This window comes from Globicephala melas, chromosome 8, assembly GCF_963455315.2.
Source record: "Globicephala melas chromosome 8, mGloMel1.2, whole genome shotgun sequence".
NCBI lineage: Eukaryota > Metazoa > Chordata > Mammalia > Artiodactyla > Delphinidae > Globicephala > Globicephala melas.
This window is the reverse complement of record NC_083321.1, coordinates 15,566,352-15,592,834: the sequence shown is the minus strand read 5'-3', so window position 1 is coordinate 15,592,834 and position 26,483 is coordinate 15,566,352. Positions and strand designations below refer to the sequence as shown.

At 51.6% G+C, this 26,483-nt stretch overlaps 1 protein-coding gene across 1 annotated transcript in view; it reads right to left on the bottom strand.

Annotated features, from left to right (window-relative positions):
- The window catches only part of ALX4 (ALX homeobox 4), a 39,981-nt gene that overhangs the window by 4,478 nt on the left and 9,020 nt on the right, over positions 1 to 26,483 (bottom strand). Inside the window, exon 2 of the mRNA XM_030864626.2 lies at positions 4,241 to 4,551. Within this exon, the coding sequence (XP_030720486.1) occupies positions 4,241 to 4,551 (311 nt within the window). The remainder of the gene's footprint in view (positions 1 to 4,240; positions 4,552 to 26,483) is intronic.

Here is a 26,483-nt window from a genome sequence, read left to right as displayed (position 1 = left end):
GGGGAGACGGAGTGCGTGGTGGTGGCTGGAGGTGAGTGCGGGGGAAGAGACGGGGGAGAGGGGAGACCTGGGTTCTCCGGGAAGATAGATGAGCCCGGGGGAGAGGCAGCTGAGAGAGCACTGTCTTGGGGAGGGAGTGGAAGAGGGTCAGGCTGAGGGATTTATTTGAGGGCTAAAGATGGAGATCGTGGGAGGCGGCACAGCTGCGTGGAGCAGGCCGATGGGAGAAGAGCTGCCCACCTCCACTCTCTCCTCCGGGTCTTTCCTCCCTGGGCCTTACCCTGCATACAAGGCTGGAGGTTTTCTGCCCAGATGAGGCTTAAGCTAAGTCAGCCTCCTGGTCCTCGGCCTCCTCACACCTCAATCGGGTGGCGGCAGGGGTATCCTCGCGGGACCCTTCTGTGCTCACATCCAAGGGTCCTGAGACTCAGAGCATCCTTCCACTTCTGACCCTTGGGGCCTGGGGCTGTGACAGCTGCCCCCGTAGGTGCTCCGTACCTCAGGCTCTGTGGCCCTAGGCCTGTCTCCACTGTGCAACCCCAGAAGGAAGGGGGACTGCAAGGCCCAGGACCACCCTGCTCCCAGCCCACCCCAGCCCGGGCCCGCTCAGCACAGGCCTCTCCCCGAGGAACCAACCATCTTGGCAGGGTCCTTGCTAACCGCAGCCCATGTTGGGCCAGGGTGGGGTGGCCCGGCGCAGGGAGGCCTCTGTCTTATTCTCTTCAGACACCAGCTGCGGAGACTGGCGTCCCAGACAGCAGGGAGAGGCCCCTGCAGCCCCCTGGAGCGGGGCCAAGCCCCGGGCTTCTTCCCAGGAAAGGTCCATCTCGGGGCCCCCATCACCCCCTCCCTGTCCCCACTGCCACTCTACGCCAGGCACCTGGCTTCCCACCAGCTGAGCACGGGCCCTAAACAAACTCAGCAGAGGCAAGCAGGGAGATCCATCCCCACATCCCCCATCCCTGGGGCACTGCCAGGCTCAACCCAGAGGTCTGACATACATGACAGTCCCACCCACCCTGCTGCCTTTATACAAAGAAAAGTCTCAGAACAACCTGGCATGTGTCCTGCTACAGCAAACTAAAGTAAAAGAAGCACTGGGCTGGAACTCAGGGTCCCACGTTCTATTCTCAGCACTGCCACTGAATCACCTTTCCTGAGTCACCTGATCACAGGTGATCGCTTCCTGCCTCTGGGCCTCTTCTTCCTTGATATCAAATGAGAGGACCAGGTGATCCTTTCCAGCACTAGCATTCTATACTTCTATGGCCCTTCCCTTAGATGATAAGATATGCACACATTAGAGTTTCCCTTTCTGCCTTGGCTGCCAGGAAGCTCAGGGTTGAAATTTGCGCTCAGTGGCAAATATGATCCTTAGTCTAGATCTTTGACATAAATACCTTCCCATTTCATGACTTCGTTCTTGTTCTTAGATGAAAATAATAAACCTTTAATTGTAAGCTGCCCCAGCTCCTTTTTGCAAGTAGGCATAAATGTGTGTGTGTGTTTGTGTGTGAGTGTGTGTCTGTGTGTGTGTATGCAGGGAGAGCGCTCCAGTTTAGCACTCCATTGTGGTGCCTGAAAAATGTAAAACGTACCCCAGTGTCATTTCCATGTGTTGTACTAGAAGGACCATCCTTCTTTTGATACTAAGTGAATTTTACTTCTTGGCACCCCTGTCCATTTGTTAGGGACACACACGTGCGCACACATGTGCACACATGTGCACTGCACAGAAAATGAACGGTTTGCTTCACACAAACACAGCATCTACAGGAATGCCCCATAACAGCCACCAGCTCTCCACCTACTCCTTTAGCTCCTCCCAAATCCATTGGCTGAGCTGAGGCCAGATGCTGTGGCTCCTGTCCAGACTCTTGAGGCACCAGGAAGTCGCATGACTCAGGTGGGACAATGGGTGTGAGAAGGTTTCTGGAATCACAGTGAGGCCTCAGCTGCCCTGCCTTTCTTCCCCAAACACTTACTGCGAACTGGAGAGGAATAAACCGGGAAGCTTGTTTTTGGGAATTTACAGATAAACGACCTGACTGTTCAGAACGCCCTCGGGTTCCTGCTGTTTCTGGATGGCTGTGTATTCACTGACAACTACCAGTGCCTTTTCACATTAGCCATTTTATTTTATTTTACTCTATTTTATTATTATTATTTTTAATTTTTGGCTGCGCCGCAGGCATGTGGGATCTTAGTTCCGCAACCAGGGATCTAACCCGAGCCCCCTGCAGTGGAAGCGTCGAGTCTTAACCACTGGACCAGCAGGGGAGTCCCCCACATTAGCCATTTTAGATGAAAACGTGTCTGGACCGTATTACAAATGCCTCTGCCTTTTTAAACAGAGCATGGTTGAGACTGATGAACCTTTTATTGATGCCTTAGAAACACTGCTGAAGATTCTCTAGTGAACAAATGCAAGAGAAGGTGCCCTTGGGGTCTGCGAAGTAACAGGGCTTTTTGTCCTGGTGCTGAAAAGACCTGAGCGGAGCTGTGCTGAGCTGATCTGAACTGTGCTGCTTGTTTTAAAAAAACTCCTCTTTGCTCTGAAGCTGTTGATTTCCACAGCCCACAGGAGGGGGAAAATAGCTATCTGCCAACACCTGGTTTGCTGTTTCTAACATGCTCTGGGTTGGAAAGGCAGGCTGAACATGACGTTTATTCTGTGTTACGCTGAAGCTGTGTCTGGGGTACTTAGAGGACTTTGATTCCTTTCTGGTTCTTTCTCTGCTGTAATTTCATGCAGGGAGGGAAGACACACCTCTGTGGTCAAAGGAGGTCAGTTGGTCCACGTATGTTTATTTTTTGCCTTTGTTGCTCTGAGTTCGGCCTTCTCTAATTGGTAGGAATACAGTGTTGAACAACAGACAGTACCTGCCCTCAAGGAGCTCATATTCCAGTGAGAGGAGACAAACAGATAAAATATTTTAAGCCATCATAAATTCTATAAAAAAGATAAGATAGGACAATGTGGTAGAAGCTGACCTGGTTTGCTTGTGTTGTTTTGTGTTAATTTGGGTTGAGTTGTGTTGGGTTGGGTTGAGCTGTGTTAGGTTTTGTTGTGTTGTGTCGGTTTTGGTGGGTTCTGTTACTGTGTTGAGCTGTGTCATGTTGTGTTGGGTTGTGTTGAGCTGTGTTGGGTTAGGTTATGTTGTGTTGTGTCGGCCTCTGTTGGGTTGCATTGAGCTCTGTTGGGCTGTGTTGGGTTGAGCTCTGTTGGTTTACGTTATGCTGTGTTGTGTTGGGCTCTGACAGGCTGTGTTGAGCTGTGTTGAGTTCTGTTGAGCTGTGTTGGTTTAGGTTATATTGTGTTGTGCTGTGCTGGGTTGTACTGTGTTGAGCTGTGTTGAGTTCTGTTGAGTTGAGCTGTGTTGGTTTGGGTTATGCTGGGTTGTGTTGAGCTGTGTTGGGTTGAGCTGTGTTGGTTTAGGTTGTGCTGTGTTGTGTTGTGCTGGGCTGTGCTGGCCTATGTTGAGCTGTGCTGGTTTAGGTTATGTTGTGTTGTGTTGTGTTGGGCTCTGCTGGCCTGTGTTGAGCTGTGTTGAGTTCTGTTGAGTTGAGCTGTGTTGATTTGGGTTCTGCTGGCCTGTGTTGAGCTGTGTTGGGTTGAGCTGTGTTGGTTTAGGTTGTGCTGTGTTGTGTTGTGCTGGGCTCTGCTGGCCTGTGTTGAGCTCTGTCGGGTTGTGCTGGGTTGAGTGTTTTGGTGGTCGGGTGATGGTGGCGGCCCCTTCTTTAGCCATGGTGGTCGGGAAGACTTCTCAGAGGAGGCATACTGAGTTGGAACCTGCAAGATGGAGGACGAGGCAGCCATCCTGGGCAAAAAGAAGATCTGGGTTGTCTCTGTTTCTGCCCACTGGGCTGCTACGGATGTATTTAAGTTCGTCCTGTTTCCTTTCTAAGAGATAGGCCTTCCAGAGCAGAGACCAGTTACCTTCTCCTTCATGAAAGGGCCTGGACTCCCACACTACGTAGAACTCAGAAGTACAGCTTACAGGCGTCCTGCCCGTCCACTGGGAGCTTCGCCCCAGCTCCAACCAGAGCAAGAGGCCAGACAGTGAAGTGAGTGAAAGCCGACTTGCTCTGGTTGGAGCCGGGGCGTGAGGGGTGGGCTCCTTGCACCGAAGTGGAGAAAGCCCTGGCCTGACCGGGGACAGTCAGGCGGTCCCAGCTCCGGCCACCACCCCAAGGGCAGGCCCTGCTCCCCCGCGCCCTCCCAGGCGCCTTCACTGACCTGCACGCGGGCCTCGGTGAGGTCGGTCCTCATGGCCAGCTGCTCCCGCGCGTACACGTCGGGGTAGTGGGTCTTCTGGAAGACCTTCTCCAGCTCCTCCAGCTGGTAGCTGGTGAAGGTCGTTCGGTTCCGTCGCTTCTTGCCCTTGTTGCTCTCGGAGTCCGCCTTCTCCAGCGGGCTGGGGAGGTCGGTGCTGGCCCGGTCCTGGGGCCCCTTCACCCCAGCCTCCTTCACGCTGAGGTAGCTGCTGTCCATCCCCACGGTGTCAGAGTCGGGCGGCAACTCTGGCTCACCCAGGGAGCTCTCTTTGGCTGAGGGGGGAGGAAAGAAGGTCAAAAACCAGTGGCTGAACCAAGCATGAGAGGAGGGAGGGACCGGGGAGCCATCCCTTGCCTTTGCCCTCTCAGGGAAGTATTGGATGCGAGGTCAGGAGGCCCAGGTTCTAACCCTGGCTTGCCATTAACATGCTGTGTGACCTTGGGCGAGTCTCTGACCCTCTCTGTCCTCATCTCAGCATGGGCTCCTTTCCGCACCAATGTCCTATGACTCTGGGTCAGCCAATCTGACCTCTATAACATTTAATCTCCACCCCACTGACCCTGGGCTCCTCCCTCTAGAAGGACTCCCTTTGCCAGCACTTCTTCGGGCGTCGAGGTTGCTGACTCAGCGCCTCGGACTCCCAGAGTGGGAAGGAAAACTCAGTCAGCAGCCATATCTGGCCCAACTGGGCTTGGAGTGAGGAGGAGAGGCCCCGCCTTTCCTGGCCTGGTCCTGTTTGGGGTTCAGCAGGGGCTCTGGAGACTCTGCCCAAGAATCCAGCGCTGAGGGGTCCTGTCCCGGCACCCTCCACACTGGTCTCACCTATTTTCCAAGTGGTGACCTGCCCCTCCAGGTGGGGGGGCATGTTTACTAAGGAAGTGGGGCACCTCCCCCTAACACGCCCAGGATGCTGACACGGGGGACCCAGCAGACTTACACAAAGCTCACGGCCCAGGCCCACAGCCACTGCTGTCTAACAGAACGGGGCTCTGCCCGCTGATTCCTGGATGCTCAGAGCTGCAAAGGACCAGTCAGCCCACAAGGGTCAAGGGTGGAGCGGGAAGTAGCTGTCCAAGTCCAAAGAGCCCAGTTAGCACCCTGGGCACACACTCGCCTCAGGGCAGGGGTCAGAGCACAGGCTCTGGAACTGGCACCAGGGGTGTGAGTCCCAGCTGGGTGCTTTGGACAGTTCACCTAACCTCTTTATGCCTCAGTTTCCCCCTCTATAAAATGGGGATGCGGAATCCTGTAGGATCTTCCTCACAGGGTAGTTGTGGGATTAAAAAGGCTGACACACAGAGCACTCGGCGTGGTCCCGGCGAGGCAGCCTTCTGCCCGTATCATTAAGTTACTCCCAGTTCTGGTCTAGACTTGTGAGCAGAAGATTCTGACCCTGGAGAAGTCCTCCAAGTGGGCAGGCCCTCCCTGGAGGCCCCAAGCGCAGGAGCGTGTGCACATGCTGTGGGGAGGGCGCTGGACTGGTGTCTGGAGACAGGGGTGTGAGCACCTCTCTGAGCCAAATTCCATTGACTGTGACTCTTGTAGAGTGAAATAACATACAGGATTAATAAGACATGTGTGGGGAGCATTTGACAAAACCTTTCACACGCGCAAGCTCTGATTATGACAAGGATTTGTGGTCGGTGTGAGCACCAACCACTCTGACCCTCGGTCTCCTCTTCTAGGAAGAGATCTGAGCAGCGGGCATTAAGTCAGGACCATGCCTCTAGCCCAGGTCTCTTAACCCTGTCCGGGTCCTAGGGCCGAAGCTTCAGGTTCAGTCTCGCCCCTGGCTTTCTGCGTACACTGGGGGCTCTCTTACTGCTGGGGAAGCTGAGAGGGACGTTTTGCTCTCTGTCATTCTCACCTCCCTCTTCAAGGCACTGAGGAAATCGGGGTGGAGGTGAATGCCCAGAGTGGGCCTGGAAGCAGCTTTGGGAGGCTGTTCTTGAGGGCCACTGGCAGCGTCGATACCAGCAGGGTGGGGGGCTGACCCTCAGGCATCACATATGACACCCACGTAAGCCCAGACACAGGCAGACCGCCACGGCTTTGGTGACAGCATCATGCAAGCTGCAGCTGGCAGCCGGGCCAAGAGCTTTCAGCAAAGATATTTATCTTCCTGGCAGACAAATAAGTTTTATGTTTTGGGTTTTTTTTTTAAGGAGAAGAAATCCCACCCAGCCTCACCAAAAATAAACATCTCTGTTATGCAACTTCCTGGAGGCTAGACTTGGGGGGGGGGCAGCCCCTGCCCCCTCTGCCCTGGAACTGCTCCTCAGGCCCCATCCCATGACCCCGTAGACCCTTACCGTATCCTCTGGCCTTCAGCCTGGGATCGGGACCACCCCACACAACAGCAGGGGCTGGGCCATGCAGGGGAAGCTCCATGTTATAAAAAGCAAGTGTTGGTAGGGACCAAACTCCTCATGTTAAGTCAGGGGAAACTGAGGCCAGAGAGAGCGGGAAATGTGCTCTCATTAGCGACAGAGTGCAGCCTCTCAGCCCTTGGTTGGTCCTTTACTCCTACCCATGGTCTCGCGGCCTCTCCTGGGGAGAGAGGTAGGACCAGAAGGAATCCAGGGGCCTCACATAACCAAGAGGCTTGGTCTGCGCATCCTGGGGTCAGAAGGACCAGCCCCAGAGGAGGAGAGAGTGCGGATGTGGCCTCTGGGAGAAGCTCCCCAGCGTGGGCTGGTTCCAGGCTCAGCTCGGGGCGAGGCGGCAGAATGTCCAGTCTTCCAAGAAGAGGAGTAAGAATCCAGGTTCCCCCCCTCCAGCCACCCACTGGGAGGGAGCGAGTGGGTCAGGAGTGGGGAGACAGCATGGCGTGTGCAAAGACCACCAGACCGAGAGATGGGAGATCTGTTCGCAGTCCCGGCTCTCCCAAAGTCCGCCTGAGACTTCAGAGGATGCCTTTTATGTCCCAGAGCCTCATCTGCACGGGGAGCAGGCACGCCCTGTCTGGTGTCACAGCTTTGGCCCTCCCGTCTTAGGGACCAGTGGGACCTTCCCCTTGGGATCTGGAGTGGGGAGAAGAGGGGAGAGGATGGGGCCATGTCTGTCCAGGCAAATGTCAGCTCACTGGAAAGGCTTAGAGATGAAGAAATTCTGGCAAAACTGAGGTTTCTCTGGTCCTTGAAGAGGGAAGGAATCTTCCAACTCTCCATCTTGATTATTATCATCTTGCTTTAAATTCTGAGGTTGGGCCCCTCGTTTAGACAACAAAGGAAAATTCCCCAAGGTTCTGACCCAACTGGTCAGAACGACAAGCCAAGGAAGTCCCTCCCAGGTGCTCAGGGCATCAGTTTCCACCTGCTGCCACCCCACAGCATCTCTACAAAGTGCTACCATCCAGGCTTTGGTGACAGAGAGCTCACGCCCCCAGGACAGCTGGACCATCTGTCCTGAGGTCCAGCCCGTCTCCTGTAGGGTCTGGCTCATTGGTCCCGGTTCAAAACGTCCCGGGGCCTTTCCCAAGCCAGCCCTGCGGACATCTGGAGAGGGCTGCCAGGTCTCTCGTCTTCCATCCTCCTGAGTAAATAATTACAGTTCCCACCACTCTTCTGCAGGAGGTCCTGAGTTTAACAGGCCTGCCTGAGGCAGGTGGGTGCCAGGGATGGGACGGGTGATGGTGTTGGGCTCTGGGCAAAGCCAGCAGATCGCTCTGCAACTAGATGATCCAGAGGGGCCGGGTGGAGACCTGGTACCGTGGCCCGAGGCCTGGCGCTGGTCAGGGTCCAGCTCGCTCTGTGACTCCCTCCTCAAGACGGCCACTGAAAACGGGGCCTGAGACTCAGGCTGAATTACTCCTGAACAAAGGAAAGCACTGACCTCCTTGGTCTCCCTCACCCCCACCTCTGTCCACCTGCCTGGAATGTCCCTTTTTTTCCAGCTGACCTCCAAGGTCCAATCAAGCACCAGCTCCTCCAGGAAGCCCTCTCAGGCTGGGGCAGTCACACAGACCCCGCCATCCAATTACTGGCTGTGTTTTCGGACTAGTATATAATCAAACCCCAAACGTCCAGCTCCTCCTAGAGAATCAGTTCCCTGTGGGCTGGGACCTCATGCCATTCGTCCTTTCTCAGCCCAGGATGGGACAGGCAGCAGACAGGCAGGAAGAGGTTACTGAAGAATCAACGAACAATTTCTAACAAACAAACATCACTGAGCTCTCACTCTGTCCAGCTACCTCTGTGCACCTGCTGCGTGCCAGGACCTATAGGGTACGTGCAGAGATGTTTGTTGAATGAACACATCCCCGTAAACACTGAGGAGAAAGGTGGCGATGATACATGAGAAAAGTGCACATAGTGACGAACGCCTCCAGCAGAGGCTGAAACAGAAGGAGGAGGTGAGATCACCGAGGGAGAGAGGAAAAGACGGAGGACGGAAGGAGGGAGGGAAGAAGGAGGGAGAGGAGAAAGACCAGGCAGACATGGAAGGATGTCTCCACGCAGCAAGCAAGAGGGTCAGGGAGGCAGAAGGAGAAGCACAGAGATGGGCTTCACGGAGCGCGGCTCCGGAATTGAAATGCCCAGGAAACCCAGTCCAGCATCCGCCAGGAACCAGCTCTGCATCCATCGCGCTGCTATACTGGGACAGAGAAAAGGCCACTGGGATCTCCCAGCGTGCCCCGCTGCTGGGCCCACCTTCTTGAGGCCCAATAGCATCCGGCACTGGCATGAAGCTGAGCAGCGACAGAGCCCCTTTGGGTCCAGGCCACCTGCCTCCCTGGCTGGCTTCCCCCCATCCTCCCTGGGGCAACCCCCTGTGGACTCTGGCCTGGTGCTATGCTGACACCCCGCCCAGAGTGGGAAGGGATCCCCCGGAGGGCTTTGTCCCAGGCTGTGTGGCCCAAGACAGCTATGCTGACACCCCGCCCAGAGTGGGAAGGGATCCCCCGGAGGGCTTTGTCCCAGGCTGTGTGGCCCAAGACAACGTAATCGCAAGCTGCAGCTTCCCCGAGAATGTCTTGATCTGGAAATAGGTCCCAGGCTGCCCAGAGGAGTCAAGTAATGTGCACAGAACGCCGTGAGTCATCCTTGCCTGCCCCGAGGCAGGGACGCTGGCCCTTCAGACAACCCCAGGCAAAGACTCCCGTCGACCACTTCTGGTGAAGTGGGAAGCATTCTTCGGTTCGAGGTTATATTCTCCATCAGAACCACAGAAGGCCCTTGGGCCTCTGCCTGAACTCCCCTGGGGAGGAGGCCTGGCCTCTTCTGGGAGCCACCTGGTCTGCCGCCGGACAGCCCTGGCTGTTGGATTTCAAGAAATCCAACGAGAAACGGGAAACCTTTCTTCATTCCCTTAACCTCTAGCCACTCGTCCCGGTTCAACCCTAGGGTGTCACTCTACTCTAGACTAACTTTTTTTGACATGAAAGGCCTTGAAAGATTTCCAAAGGTGACCGGGATTTTTTTTTTTCATGACTGTGATTTCAAGAGAATTTTTTTTATGGCTGTGATTTAAAGAGAATGAACTTCTGAAGCCATTTGGGGACAGGGTGCTGCAGGCCTCTGTGTGCGTATCCCTCCCGCGTGCACGGATGTGCACCCTCGGGCACGGGGCAGAAGCCTGCAGTTGCACGTGGGTGCGGGGAACACATGTGTAGTGGCCTGCGGATAGGTCTGTGTAGCGTGCAGGCTCGTGTGGTCAAGGGCAGGCACACAAGTGGCACGTGTGTGCCTGCGGACGTGTGCTGTTGCGTGTGGCTGTGGGTGTGAACGTGACCCTGTAGATACACGCGGGTGGGTATGGACGTGGGTGGTGCGTGCGTGCGTGTGTGCGTGTGTGTACCCTTGCACATGGAGGGTCTGTCTAAGGGGTTTGAGTAATTTTATCCTCCGTGCTTTTGATTACATCTATTTTCCTCCAAACATCTGCTTTGTGGGGGACATGCCGCTTACTCTGTTCTCGGGTGAGCCGGCCGCACGCCCTGTGGCAGTGTGCACACCGCCGATGCAACCTCCTTAAACAAAACAGGCCAGCGTGGGGCCCTTTCATGCTATTTAAAGGGCACTGACTAAGCCCACCGCTGTCCAAACAGTCGTGCGGGGGTGGGGGCAGAGGTGAAAGGTGAGCCATGGATTATAACCCCAGCCTACCTCATCTGCCGCTGGACTCTGTCCAGAGTTCAGCTTAGACGTCCCTAGTTTTAGCTCCAGGCCCAAGAAATAACACCAAAGGGGGAGCAGTAACTGGGGCGGCGTTTTAGCAAACGTGCATGGAGCCTATCAACGCGTACCCAGTAGAGACGGACGGTGCTCCTGCCCTGGAGGAACTGCCAGTTTGTAGAGAGGAAGCTCAAGGGCTCAGGCCAGCCACCCACGAGGTGACTTAGGCACCCCTGTCACCAACATGCACCCACCCAAGCCCTAAATGTGCCTCTCAGAACAAGGAAAGTCCGAGAAACCGTCACAGATCACAGAAGGCTAAGGAGACATGAGGACTAAATGTGATGCGGTATCCAGGACAGGGTCTTGAAACAGTAAAAGGACATTAGAGAAAAACTAGTGAAATCTGATTAAAATGTGGAGCTTAGGTAGCAGTGACGTTAAAACTAAAAAAAGATGGGTAAAATATTTGAATGGACATTTCACCCAAGAAGATATACATGGAAATCAGCATGACGACCCCCTCAGTGTATTATCCACTAGGGATATTCAAACTAAACCCCCCTTGAGATATGGTTACACACCTATTGCAATGGGAATAAAAAATCTGATGATACCAAGTGATAGTGAGGATATGAAGCACCCGGAACTCTCATTCTTTGCTGGTGGGAAAACACCGTGGCATTGTCTTGTAAAATTAAACATACTCATATGGCTAGACCCAGAAATCCCACTGCTAGGCATTTGCCCTAAAGAAACAAAGACTTATTTTCATTGCAAACGTGTATGCAAATGTATATAGCAGCTTTGCTCATCATCACGCCAAACTGGAAACAACCCAAATGTCTTTTAACAGGTGGAACAGCCATGCAGTGGGATGCTACAGAGGCAAAAGGAGCCAACTAGTGATACGAACAATGGCATGGATGACTCTCAAAGACAGCATGATGGTCTGTACAAGAAGCCAGTCTCAAAATGTATATAGTGCAGGACTCTACTTATTTATCGCATGGTATTCTGGGGAAGGTAACAGTACTAGGATGGAGAACAGATCACTGGTTGCCAAGGGCCGGGGAGGGGGCAGGTTTAGACCACAAAGGGCTGGTGTGCAGAACTATCCTATCTCGTTTCCCAGTTGTGATGGTGAGTACGTGGGTCTGTACAGGAATGTGTTCAAATTCATAAAATAATACCCCCCCATTTTAATTTTACACCATGCTGTTTTAAAAATTAAAAAATATGTAAACTATACAGAAAATTAAAAATTGGGTTTAAATATAGTAAAGAAAAACTAAGTAAGTAAAAAGTTTGTATGTCTTCACCCAGAAATCTCACTTCTAGGAATTTAAACTAAAGACAAAATTAGGGATGGGCACAAAGAATTAACTAGAGAGAAAGTTCATCATGGCATTATTATATGGAAAAACTGAAAATAACCAAAATTTTCAATAATAGGAGATTGGTTAAATAAAGGACGATATTTCCATAACTGGAAGATCCTTCCTGATTTTATTCTGCAGACTGTTTCTCTCTTGGCATTTAATACACATTATTTTGTATCTATTTGCTTTTCCTTTATTTATTGTCTCTCTCTCTCCCTTCCATAAAACAGGGAATATATCTGCATATACTTGTTTTGTTTAGCCCTTTTGTTTAATGCCTAGTATCGTGGCTGGTATGCAGAAGGGGTTCAATAAACATTTGATGAAAAAGGAGTGAAACTGATGTGAAAGAACAGCATTTTAGTAACTGAAAGATGTTCGTGTTATAGTAAGTAAATCTCATTTTGAAAAAAAGGGGAGGTAGGGGTGGGGTACCTGTCCTTAGAAAATACTAGAGGTTTCCAACGGTAAGAATACTGGTATCTGGGTTTTGTTCCTTTTTTTTTTCTCGTCTGACTTAATTTTCTATTTGTCTTACCATGACCAGAAATGGCTTTTATCATTTTAAAATGCTATGTGGAAGCAGCGATTAGAATCCTGAGTGATGTCTGCTCTGGCAGGTGTTGGATTCGGCTGTGTGATGTGGGAGGTGGGTGTGAGCGCCACGGGGGAGCCGGGTGGAGGAAGGGTAGGGATGCTTCAGCGAAAGGCTCCTTTCGTGGTGGGGATCGGCCACTGTCCTCACAAACTGGGCCCCCCACCCCGCCCCTTAACTCTGAGGCCTCTTGGATACTGCAGATTCTCAGAGCTCTGGCTTAAGCGTGGACCTCATTGGTTTCTCTGCCCTCAGACTCACCGCCCTCAACTACAACCAGAGAGAGTGTCTAAAGCACACATCCCATCTAGTGTGAGCCTGTCTAGAGGCCCTCCACTGGTGCCCAGAGCCCTCATTAGGATGGTCAGATAGAATACAGGGTGCTCAGTTAAATTAGAATTTCAGAGAAACACTTATTTTTTAAGTGTAAGTATGTCCCAAATATTGGATGAGGCATACTAATACTAAAACTTATTCATTATTTATTTGAAATTCAAATTAAATGGAGCGCCCTGGTTTTGTTGTTAGTTTTTTGCTAAATCTGCCAACTCTTCAAGTCAGGCTGACTGTGGCATTCAGGATTCCCCAGGCGGGACTGACACTGGTTCTCCTCACAGACTTACATCTTTCCACACCCCACCTCTGCACCTCGCTTCCGGTCCCACAGACCTGCCCTCATGCCTCCAGTACACTGCTCGAGCGGCTTCAGGCTACCCCATTCCTGCATATGGGCTCTTCCTTCTAACTGGAATGCCCTTCTGCCCCTCATGCATCTGGCTAACTCCTCCTCTCCCTGCATATCTTCCTCTGTAAATTTTGTGGCTTTTCCCCCCCTCGTTACATATAATTATCTATGTTTTATATGGAAATTAAAAAAAAAAATCAAGACAGACCAAAAGAAGAAAACGGTAACACACAAACACAAAAGGGAAACATAATTTTTTTTTGGTACAAGTCTTTTTTTTTTTTAACCTAACACTATCCTGTATATCTTTCCATCCTATTCTGTATTCTTCTACTACATCGTTTTTAGTGGCTGCATAGTATTTCACCACACGGACAAACTATTTTATTTCATCAGTCCTTTCCTGCTGGGCACGTGGATCGTTGATTGTTTGAAATGATAACAGGCCTGGGATGAATATCGTTCAGTTAAATCCCTTGATACTTTCATGGTAATTACCTTAGAAGAAGCTCCAGGAACTAGAAATACCGAGTCAGATCACAGTCACACCTTAAGAGCTCTGATAAATGTGTCTTCTAGAAATCTGCCAATTTCCTCCGTGTGCCCACCTGCTTCAGGGCCAATACCAGTCATTATACTGTTTTTTCAAATCTTTGCCAGTGTGAAGGATAAAAGTGAAATCTTGTTTGAATTTACATTTTTTTATTACTAGTAAAGTTAACCTTTTATTTGTTGTATTTCTTCTTTGCTGAATTGTTTCTACTGGGCTTCCAAGTTTCAGTGCAAGGCCGACCCCTTCTTCCTCCCTGACCCCGGGGGGCTGGGCTTACCTCTTAAACACTGGATTCTCTGCTCTAAAGCACTGGTGTGTGGTCCTGCTTCCCACTCCACTGTGAGCGGTTCAGTGCAGGGCCTCCCTGATGCACAGCTAGGTCCTGAGCTGGGCCCGGGCTCCTTCTGCCTTTGGTAGCGCCAGGGCAGCTCTGCACGCCCTGCTGAGGTGATGGGGCGCCCATAGGAAAGGGACCCAAGGCCACGGGGCTGAACTCCGGAGCCGGGGGGCCTCGGTCCCTCAGCACACACTGCTGTGTGTGGGCCTTGCGGGATGATGGGGCTCAGAGAAACCAGCCACGGGGCGGGGCATGAAGGGCCAAAGGTGGCCCCGCTGCTGCTAGGGCCCTGGGTAAACCTTTTAGTTTCTCTGCTTCCTCATGTCAACAAGTATTGCCGGATTTCCTGCCAGCGAGAGGAGAGAAGGGGTTATGGAGAAGGCGCAGCCCCTACAGGAAGCCAAGACTGAGGAGGAGTCGCGGGGCCCTGGGACGCCATGCGCACCCACAGGGCAGGTTCCCGGGTCCCTGCATAAAGGCTTTAGGCAGCACCCCCAATCCAGCATGATCAAGGCTGCAGTGGCTCACACTGGCCACCAGGAGGCACTGCAGTCCCAATTAAGTTCCTCGGGGCCAGAGGTGATGCCCCAGGGTCCCGGCTTCAGACGAAGTTTCTCCAAGTTTGGTTAAAGGCACAGGCCCTCCCTGGGAGGGTTGGCCAAACAAGCAGTTATTCAGTCCTACTATGTGTCTGCCGCTGTCTCAGCCCTACAAGGGACACAGGGGTGGATGAGGTGGGTCCCTGCCCTTCCCCAAAGCGCTCTTTCCTCCTCTGGTTCTGAGGGTTTCCACATTCTTGACTTCAGAATTCCCACACGGTGGCTTTCTTCAGCACCCTCGTTTTACAGATGGGCAAACTGAGGCTCAGAGAGAAGGAATCCATTGAATGTCACCACCACTGGGTGCCAGGCCTGACCTGAGCTCCTGAGTCCCCAGAGTCACCTCCCTTCGTGGAGACTCTGGGGAATCCTCGGTCTTCTAGCTACTTACAAGGGAGCCATGCAAATGCTGCCCACACCCAGGTTTGCCCAGGTGGCTGTCCACGCAGCTGGCGGATCTGTTGCCAGCTCTTCTGTGGGCTCTTCCCCAGGGAAGCGTCAGCAGAGGCGGGGGCTGCAGCCCCCTCCTCCATCACTCCACTCTCACACAGCTCTCTTGGTTCTTCCCACACACTGAGGTGGGGAGGTTTCCTGTGGTCCAGAGGATGGAGGGCGCCTCCCAGAACCAAGGAAGGAAAAGGAATTAGCACTGGGATGCTTCATGCTTTACCCAGTACTAGCACACCTGTCATGCCACCACTGCTGCTCTTCACAACAACCATGTGAAATATGCCCATTTGACAGCCCCAGAGACTGAGGCCAGAGGGAGTAAAGGACTTGTCTAAGAATACACAACTGGTGAGAGGCAGAGCTGAGGTCCGGCCCCTAAGCCTGCGGCAGTTCCTCTGGGCCCTCCTGGAGTGGATACCCTGTGTGGGGCTGGGACGGGACAGCCAGAAGACAGGGTCAGGGAGGAAGGGAAAAAGTGGGAGTCACAGGAGAATGGCTCCTCTCTGACGCCCCTACATCTGCCCCATCACATCCAACCTTCAGTGCTGGCCCTGATGAAACTGTCCTGATAGAACTTCATCGACCATCTGGGACCTCAAATGTGGACCCATGCCTTTTCCTGGGACCTTGTTTTCAGAGTCCCCTCCATCCCCCAGCTTACACCCAGCTAATTCTTTCTTGTTTTCTTTCGGACACCGGGTCTCAATTTGCATTTGTTCTCCGCTAAATACCAAAGTATTTCGAGGTAAAGAGGCATATGTCTGCAACTTACTCTTAAACGGTTCAGAAAGAAAGAATACGTATCTGTGTATAGGTATGTATATTGATACATACATATATACAAGAGAGATTGAGAGTGATAACACAAATATAGTAAAACGTTAAGATTTGGGGAATCGGTGTCAGGGGGATCTGGGAATTCTTTGTATTCTACATTTAACTTTTCTGATGTCTGAAAATATGTCAAAACAAAAAGCTTTTAAAAAGAAGAAGTATGCAGACAAACGGGAAGAAACCACTTTATCCAGGAATCCCAGTTCTGAAGCCGGCATTTGTCATAATTTGAACAGGACCCAGACCGGGGTTTAGTTAGCAACCTCCCCTCCTCGCCGTCACCAGCACTGTCCACGGCCTCTGCAAATGAGCTTGCACATTGGAATCAAAATCACAAGGCAGAAGCCAACTCTAGGAACAAACCTTGCTTCCCCAGCCCTATGGAAACCCACATTTCCATCCACGTAAGTAACTGGAGACCCCCTTAAAGCACGTGGTTCTTCTAAATGCTCTTCCAAGGCCCGAAGGAAGCAGTATTTTGTTAGCTGAGGTCAAATTACTCTCGGACCTTAAAAGTAATAAAAGTACCTTTTATTGTTTGAGCCTATTATAATTTCAGTCCTCCTACAATTAGTCTAAGTGAGCGAGGTCTCCTTGTATCCAAAGAGAAGGGCTTAAAAAGAAAGCCCACTGACAATAGCTGGACCATGGAAGTGACCTAAGTGTCCATCGGCAGATGAATGGAGAAGCAAACTGGTCCAGCCACACGGTGGAGTATTATTCAGCCTCAAAAAGGAAGGAAATTCTGACACCTGCTACAACACAGATGAGCCCTGAAGACCCTATGTTGAGCGACACAAGCCAGTCACAAAAAGGCAAATACTGTATGATAGCACTTATATGAGTCCCTCGAGTAGTCAAGTTTATAGAAACAGGAAGTAGAACGATGGTTGCCAGGGGCTGGAGCCCGGGGGTGTGGAGTTAGTGTTTAATGGGGACAGAGTTTCAGTTTTACAAGATGAAAAGAGGATGGATGGTGGTGACAGTTGCCCAACATTATGAATGTATTTCATACCACTGGACTGTACACCTAAAAATGGTTAAGATGGGCGCCTGGTGGCGCAGTGGTTGGGAGTCCGCCTGCTGATGCAGGGGACACAGGTTCGTGCCCCAGTCCGGGAAGATCCCACATGCCGCAGAGCGGCCGGGCCCGTGAGCCATGGCCGCTGAGCCTGCGCGTCCGGAGCCTGTGCTCCGCAACGGGAGAGGCCACAACAGTGAGAGGCCCACCTACCCCCCCGCAAAAAAAAAATGGTTAAGATGGTAAATTTTATTATTACTTGTATGTTACTACAATAAAAAAAATTGGAAAAAAAGAAAAGAAAGCCCACTAGCCTGTGTCCCTCAGGGCCTTCACTGCCTTTAGCCCCCGAGGTCCCCTCCGTCCGCCCCCTTATGCCCCAAATTTCTTTTTTTTTGTCTTTTCCCTGATGATGTGACTTGGTTTGCATCTATTCATCGTGCTCCTTCCTTGGTTTACTTGTTTGTTCATTCACCGATAACCTCCCCAGAGCTTCCCCTTAGTCATGGCCTCATGGAAGGGACAGACGTGTAACAGTGTGGTCAAGTGTTATGGGCCCCTCTTGCCATTGCAAGAGCCCTGCATCCTGGGCGCAGCGTGTCCACAGGAAGGAGCAGTCAGTTCTTGTTGAAAAGGTCAGGGAGGCCTCAGCAAGAGCGTGACCTTGAACTGCGTATTGGAAACTACAGAGGTCCTGGCAAGGCACGCTACATTTTACGGCAAAACAGGACATCCCAAGTCCCTACTGAGCTGGTCCTAAATTACTAAGTGAGAAGCCTGAGGGGCCTCCCCACAGGGCTGGTGCCACTAATAAGGACGATCACATAATCACGCGCGTTTGAGTAGTACTGACCCATCCACTATCTTATTTGATCCTCCCCAGATCTCTAGGAGGTCTGTGTTTTTACCCTCATTTTACTGATGAGGAAACTGAGGTCCAGAGAAGCTTAACTTGCTCAAGGTCACATAGCTAGGAGGGGCAGAGCTGGGATTTGAACCCAGCTGGTCCAGCTCCAGGCCCAGTGGCCTGTCTATGGCCTCTCACACAACGATGTGTTGTCTCTCTTCCGTAGACAGGCAATCTTGAAGGGATTGCAGGCAGACTTAGTCTTGTCATTGAGAGACACAACTGAGCCACTGGAGATGTTTCCATCACAGAGGACTAATCTAAACAGAACTTTCAGGTGACCATGAGAAGCCCCATGTATGATCGAACACTTGAACATCACCTCCTGATACTTACTGGGGTGAGCTGGGTCGTGACCTCAGTCAGGGACTCTAACCAGCCCTGGGAGCTGCTATCCTCATGGAGACTGAGGTTCCCCGGCTCCTTCCTTCCTGGTCCAGCCTAGGTCTCATCCCCAAGCCCTGCCTCACGAGGCTGGAGGAGATCCTAGCACCCCGCAGGGGCAGGGGCGCTGGCCCAGGCTGGGTCCACTGCCACGGAAGCAGAAGGAGCCTCCACACTCTCCCTTAACCCCAACAAGAAGTCCCAGAGCTCAGGGGTCACCCTGGGCCACTACTCACCTTCCAGGCAGGATACGGAGACCCCGAGCGACCGACCACAAGGCCTGTCAGTGGAAGGACTGTGTCTGCCGGTTTCAAATCAGCTTGGTGGTCTGTCTGCCCCTTGTCCCTCTCTACCTTCACCTAACCAAGTGGCTTTGGGTATGTCCCTAAATATCTCCCACCTAATCCCTCAGAGCAGGGAGAAAACGTGCATTCCCAACCATCCCCATGGAGACACACTGAAATAGCGCCATTGGATCCAAGGGAGGCGAGATGGAGAAGCTTAAATCCTGCTCTAGGTGAAATGAATGAGAAGTCTTTGGAGCAGGACAGACTTGGGTTGGACTCCTGATTCTGCCACTTATTTGCTGCATTCATTCATTCAGCAACATTTCTGGAGCGCCAGCTATGTGCTGGGCAAAGTTCCAGGTGATGGAAATAGGAAGTCTAATAAAGCATGGCCCCTTCCTTCCAAAAGTCCCCCTTCATGAGGGAGGCAGTGATTATGGTGCGGGGAGGTGGACAGAGCAGAGGCATCTAGGCCAGCCTGGCGGGGGAAGCAGTATTTCCAGGACCACTCCAGATCTCTGTATAGGAGCGGCTTCAAGGCAGCGATCTCCTTGGAGGGGTGTGTTAAAGCTGAGTAGCTAGCTCTTTATGCATGATAAGGAAGTGTCAGTTTTCCCCATTAAAGAAACGGGGAAATTTCTAAAGGAGATTCTTAAGGAGGCTTCCAAGCCACTCACGCTTTGGCAAAGTGACTTGGCCTCTTTGTGCCTCGGTTTTCTCATCTGTAAAGTGAGGTGGATGATACCCACATCCCAGCGTGTTTGTGAGGTCTCAATGAAGTCAAGTGCAAGAATGCACATCTCTGCCTGATACACAGCACACTCTCTATCAACGGGAATCCCCCACGATAGCTTAATACCCTTATTATTTGGAGGCAAGGTAGGCCAGGGCAGCTGCAAGAGCAAAGCAAAGTCAGTCACTCAGGCTGCAGTGTCTCATCCTTCCCCGCCCCCCGCCCCAGGTGTACTCTTTTAAGCTCAAGTTTCCCCAGCTCCAGCTGCCCAGAACATGCCACAAACCCCTGTCCCAAGTAGCCCCCCACCCAGTCCCCTTCCAATCAGGGCCCATTTTACATACATGTAACAAAGACGATAAATGGGGTGAAATATTTGACACAATTTTGTTTATCATTTGTCACACACATATTTAAACCTGCTAGTTGATGTTAAAGAAAGGCCCTTCCATGAATACTTTTTAACCTGTCAGGTTGCAACTTGAAGCTATAGCCACGAAATGAGAATTGTAATTTTTTTTTTTTTTTTTTTTTTGCGGTACGCGGGCCTCTCACCGTTGTGGCCTCTCCCGTTGCGGAGCACAGGCTCCGGACGCGCAGGCTCAGCGGCCATGGCTCACGGGCCCAGCTGCTCCGCGGCATGTGGGATCTTCCCGGACCGGGGCACGAACCCACGTCCCCTGCATCGGCAGGCGGACTCTCAACCACTGCGCCACCAGGGAAGCCCGAGAATTATAATTGTAATCACTGCATTGAAGACAGTGTGGCTTACAAACCAGTTGACAAAGGTCAGAGCAGTCGTGAGCTCCTTATAGAAAGCCCACTCCCACTTACACTCTGGGAGCATCTGGACCACTTTCCTATGGAGGTACCCCAATATTTAACGGCTCCGGAAGAATTCTCTCTGTGGGAGCATCTGCTGCCCTCTAACCATCATACCACCCGAAAGCTCTCTGGGGGTGGGGAGTGGAGAGACGGACCGTTCCAGAAAGGTAACCGATGCCACCACCACTGCTGCTGTCATTTAGAAACCAACTTCGGTGATTCGGGACTATGTTGGGGTCCCTTCTGCCCAGCGAATCCCAGGCCACCTTTCCAGGCCCGAGTCTATTATCACTTCCTCTTTGGGGATTTCCTGCCATGCCCTCCTCGGAACTCCCCTATTGGCCCCTAATAATTAGATTACTTTTCACAAAGCATTGCAAGTGTGGGTGCATGGCAGCCTCCACCATTAGACAGTATCTTCATCATGGACAGGGAAAACATCTTACCAAGCTCTGGTCCCCACATCTGGCACCCAAAAAATACCCTCTGAATTAGATGAATCTCGTTAAGCAACTAAATGTCTCAGCCTGCAGAATGACCACGTCGGCCTAGAGAGAATTTTTTTTCCCCCACCAAAATCAAGGGTTTTCTTCCTCCAGATGTGTTCATGCTGCGTTCATAACCTAAAGAATCACTTACAAGCCAAAAAAGCAAGAAGACGTTTCTCTCCTTGGACAAGAAGGGAAAAATAATGGCTGAATTAATTGTGAGGCTGCTAGTTAAAGTTTTCTGAGGTTGATAAGGCTGGATAAGATTATTCAATCTTAGCTTAACAAAATTCCATCTTTAAAATTATAAAATGGTTAAAAATTCAAAATCTCTAGAACAAAATTATACCTAAGCTGTTAGAGTTTCCATCTAAATGGCTGGGATGTGGAGCAGGTGGGGTCCAAGTGTTTTGCCCATCACGTGTAATAAGTATAAACAATGTTCAATAGTCCAATATTTGCAACAAACATGTTGGTGAAGAATGATTCTTTCATTGCCTTCTGCTCATCTGGACTGAACAAAATGTCAAATACGTCTCTGCTTTAAAGTGTACGGTGTGTACCTTCTACCAAGAAAACCGCAGTGGATATGTGATGAGTACATCTCTTTTCAGTACTCTGTTAGTACTTCTCAGGGAAATGAATCATCCCATGAAACAGTGAGAATGTACTTTGTGTAGCACAAAAATGGCTTCGTGTCATCTCCTCTGAGGGGCTGAGTCCTGTGCAGTTTATTAGGTAAAGCCCGGCCCTGGCTGTCCACCTGCCTCGGCTCAGGCAGTGTTTCTCCAAGGCGGCCCCTGATCCCTGGTGCAGAGCTGATGCTGAGCGAACAAGGAGGCTGGTCCACGAGCAGTCAGTTACCGTGAGTTTAGGGAAGGGGAGCCTAAACTCCCCGGCAGGCCCGTCCTTGATCCCTCCTGCCCCATGCTAGGCAGACAGCCGGCCTACACCCCTTTCATCACTCATCCGTATTTTAAAACATTTTGTCAACCACACAGTGTGGACTCAGTAATAAATTGCTCATTTTCCAATTTTATGCTTTCAAGTCAACCATAACTCTTTGTCAAAGTTTCCGGCTTCACCTACTCGAAGTTCCAGCAAAATCCTATCAAAAATAACAGCTACTATTTATTGAGTACTTACTCTGTTCCAGGAACTGTTTTAAGCTCTTTACCTATATCATCTTACTTAATCCTCACAATATTATTCATATACCCACTCTACAGATAAGGAAATTGAGGCAAAGAGGTCAACTAATTTGCCCAAGGTCACTCAGCTAGACAGGCTGAAATCTGTTCCCAGGTCCTGGCTACACTGGCCTCACCGAATCCAAGGCATCGGAAGCTTCAGGCAGCCTGTGCAGCTGAATTGTAGGATGAACCCAGTTTCTACAAGATTCCAAGAACATTAGACACTGTGCCTGTTACTTGCCTTTGGGCACCTGGCTTGGAGTCTAGGCCTCTGTTTATTCAACTGGGCTGGGGGATTCCAAGGCAGGAAGCACCGGCCTCACAAGAGCCCCCTTTGGGGCTCCCACTGCTCCACCGGCAGTGACAGTGGGGGGCAGAGCCCCCCTCGCCTTTGGTCACCTACCAGGGGTGTAGAATACTATCTAGTCCCTGGCTGAGCCACTCACTGGACAGCACTTGGGATGGAGGGCAGAGGACAGAGGGCAGCAAATGCCTCTTATGAGAATCAAATAGAAAATCTTCAAGATAGTCACAGGGCCAACAGTACAGAGCCGGGGGGCGTGCACAGGGGACCTCCCTCCTAGAGCTCCTCCCAGCTCCATGGGGAAAGCGCTCTGGGATCACCTTACCAAAAGGAGTAGTCTCAGATTCGGTCCTCTCAGGAGGCGGTGTACGGACCCTGAGAGCACAGGAGAATTTCCCCCAAGGCCATGTCCTCACAGGAGGGTCAGCTGGAGGACATGGGGGCTCCCAAACAGCAAGGGGCCTACTCAGAGGCCGAGGTCGTGGCTCTGGCACCCTCACCACTAGCTCTGCCCACCACCCCTTCTCACCAGCTCTGCTTCCTGGAAAACAAGTGTGTCCCGGAGCTGAATCTCTTTGGCTGGTCAGGCTCTGGCCTGGAGGCGAGGGACTGAACAGGATGACTTAATGCGGTTCCCCATATTCTGCAACTCTGGACCTTCATCTCAGAAGGCCATGCCGGGGACAGACCAACTGTACAGAATAGAAAGCCTAGAAGTAAACTCGCAAACATATGGTCAATTGATTTTCCACAAAGTTGCCAAGACCATTCAATGGGGAAAGGACAGTCTTTTCAACAAATGATACTAGGAAAACTAGATATCCACATGCAAAAGAATAAAGTTTGACCCTTATCTTACACCATCTACAAAAATTAACTTAACGTGGATCAAAGACCTAAACTTAAGAGCTAAAACTATAAACCTCTTAGAAGAAAACATAAGGGAAATTCTTCCTGGCATTGGAGTTAACGATGATTTCTTGGATACGACAATGAAAGCACAGGCAACAAAAGAAAAAATGGATAAATTGGATTTCATCAAAATTAAAAACTTTTGTGCATCCAAAGGACACCATCTAGAAAGTGAAAAGACAAGAATGGAGAAAATATTTGCAAATCACATGTCTGATAAAGGATTGCTACCCAGAATATACACAGAACACCTACAACTCAACAACGAAAGCCAAACAACTCAGTTCAAAAATGGGCACATGAATAGACATTTCTCCAAAGGAGAAAGACAAATGGCCAATAAGACATACAAATGGGGGCTTCCCTGGTGGCGCAGTGGTTGAGAGTCCGCCTGCCGATGCAGGGGACGCGGGTTCGTGCCCCGGTCCGGGAAGATCCCACATGTCGCGGAGCGGCTGGGCCCGTGAGCCATGGCCGCTGGGCCTGCGCGTCCGGAGCCTGTGCTCCACAACGGGAGAGGCCACAACAGTGAGAGGCCCGCGTACCGCAAAAAAAAAAAAAAAAAAAAAAAAAAAAAAAGATATACAAGTGTCCAAACACAAAAGGACAAATATTGTATAATCCAATTTCTATGAGGTGCCTGGAGTAGGAAAATTCAGAGACAGAAAGTAGAACAGAGGTTTCCAGGGGCTGGGAAGAGAGGGAGATGGGGAGTTATTGCTTAATGGGCCCATCTGGGATGATGAAAAGGTTCTGGGAATAGTGGTGACGGTTACACAACACTACGAATGTACTCGATGCCAGTGAATTGTTTGTTTAAAATCCTCGAAGTGGTAAATTTTATGTTATGTATATTTTACCACAATAAAAATTATCCCTAATTAAAATAAAGATTTGAATTTTAAAAGAGACTACACTAAGCTTGGGGTCTCAGCCTCTCACTGCACTGCTCAGAGGCCTCCAGGGGCTCCCTGAAGTCTGAATACCTCACCAGAAAGTAAATGGCCCTCTCGGTTTTGCCGCTGTCATTCCTCAGGCAGATTCTTGCCTGTGTCCATCATGCCCCCAGCAAGCCACACACCTGCTCTTTCCCAAACACTCCATGTACTTCCCTGACCCAAGTGCTATCTGCTGAGTCTAGAGTGCTGTTCCCAGCTCGTTCAGTTGGTGAGCTCCTATTCAACCTCCAAGGCCCATCTCAAATGCCCGTACTCACTAAGTTTCAGTCCATTCGCACTTTTCCTGAGGACTCCCATGTCTTCACATTCCCGTGCGCGGGAATCAACTCATTCACTGCCAAGTGCTCCACGCCTGATGACACAGGGGCACAACCCGGCAGGAACTGTTGGATGGGAGGGGGAGCCTTTGGCAGGACACCTCTCACAGCTTTGTTTATGCCCAATACCCTCTCTAAAGAGGCAGGAGGAACTCCATCAGACTCCATCAGAGTCTCCTCCACCTCTGTGATCCGCCTCCCAGAGTGCCTGGCTCACTGCATAGTGGTGGCCACCACCTGCTGAGTGCTGACTCCACCCCAGGCTCAGGTCTAAATGTTTCTTCTCACCTGGGCTGTAAGCTCAGGACAGCATCCTGGCGGGAACACAGTGTTGCATCCCTTGAGGGCGTGGAATCTCAGAATCCTGGGGTGGGGCGAGGCTGAGTGGATGGGGTACCCAGGGAGGAACATCTTCCGCCCTGGGGCCGCCCCGCTAGGCAGACGGCAGGAAGAACCAGGAGCCCAGAACTCACTGCAGGGAAGGGGGGAGACCTGAGAGGAGTGCGTGTGGCGGGGGAGGCGGGCAGAGGGACGCCTATTTGACTAGAGCTGGCCTGGTGGAAGCAGCAAGACCCTAGCTGCGGCCTTGGAGGTGACAGCGAAGGAGAACAGTGGGGGGAAAAGGTACTCCTCTAACTGCCAGAGGCTGAGAGGACTCCAGCCCTGTGCAAAACAGGGCGACCCAACACTTCCCTACTCCCACTCCCCAGAGGGATCCCTGAGGGAAATAAATTATTTTCCACCAGGGTACAAGAGAACTACAAGTTGGGTTCTCATCCAGGCTCAGATTCAAAAGGAGGAGGAAGGAAGAGAAGATAGAAAGATTTTTAGAGTTCCTAGCATTTCACATCCTGATTCCTCCCTCCCTCCCTCCCTCCCTCCCTCCCTTCCTTCCCTCCCAAATGTTCATTGAGCCCCTGCCATGTAGAGCAAGCCCTTCTCCAGGCTCTGGGAAAAGTTTGAAACAAAACAGACAGAAGCCTCACGGCAGTCTCTCATCCTCCCCAGGAGGAAGGTATTTCCCCATTGTTTGCTCCCAAACAGGGTCCTTAGCTCCACCCTGCCCTGACCAGAGGTTCTGGCACGTTCCTGGGGCCTCGGGGAACTCAAGGAGTAATCCCTCAAAACAGTTATGAGGTCCCGTCGCAGTGCCTGGCCCCGTGTTCTCACCGCAGCGCAGCAGGACACTTGAACAGGGAAGAAGCTAGGCCCAAGGGCAAAGGTCAGGTCTAGACTCCAACCTGCCACGCACCAAGCCCATCCTTGACCTCCCATCTGCCACTGCATCCGCAGATGGGAAGATGAGAGAAACTCTTTGGGGGCCATATTTGTAAAACCCAGTCTTTCAATCCCATATCATCTGGGATAGGATGAGAGTGACCTCAAATCTAATTAGGGTCATCCCACAAAAGGATGCCGTCTGGGTTCTCAGAGCCCTTGGGCGTCAAGTACTTACCTTTGCGCCTCCGAGCTGTCCCACCTTGGGCAAGTTACTCATCTTCTATGAGTCTGCTTTCATCCCTGAAATAGGGATGATAATAGGGTCTCTCTCTCAGGGCTGAGATGGGGATTCCGTGAAATCACACCCAGGAAGCGCACTGGCACAGGCAGAAGTGCTCAAGAAACATGAGCTGTCACACGGGGTCCTCAGCAGCAGAGGCCTTACTTGCCAACTCTAACCTCCTTTTGCCTCACACCCCATCAGCCTCACTTCCTCGCTGTCCCTGTCCTGAGGCAGGGCGTCAGGCAAGACCGCCAGACTCTTCCTGTTTGGCAGGCTGGACTGAGGAACCTCTTGGTACAACGAGGCCTGGAAGAGCGCAGAACCCCAGGGCCTCAGAAATCAACTAGCCCCAGGCAGGGGGTTTCAGATGGGAGAGTGAGGCCCTGAAAGGAGGTCTGTGCATAGAACCGCGGGCATCCTCGTCTACTCTGCCCTTCGATGAGCTCCCTCCTTGAAGGGGGGCCGCGGAGCCATCCCAGCTCAGTGCTGGGGTGTGAGCCAGACGTCAACCCATGTGGCTGAGTGGTGGGGCTGCAGACAAGGCCAGGGAGACCCCTGGATATCAGGGAGGCCCACAAATCTAGGGGGCACCAAAGTTCTGAAACCTGATCGGAACCCTGCCCCCCCCCATTCAAAACACCTTAGTACGCGCAAGATGACTAAGGGGGTGGGGCCCTTAGTCCTCCCAGGTGGAGAACATGACCTTGCAGGATGTACCTGCAGGCACACTACCTCTCTGCATCCTCACACTCCCTTCCCACGTAGGCAGGGCAGGCCCAAACAGATCCCCTCTTGCAAATGCAAATGAAACTGAGTGGA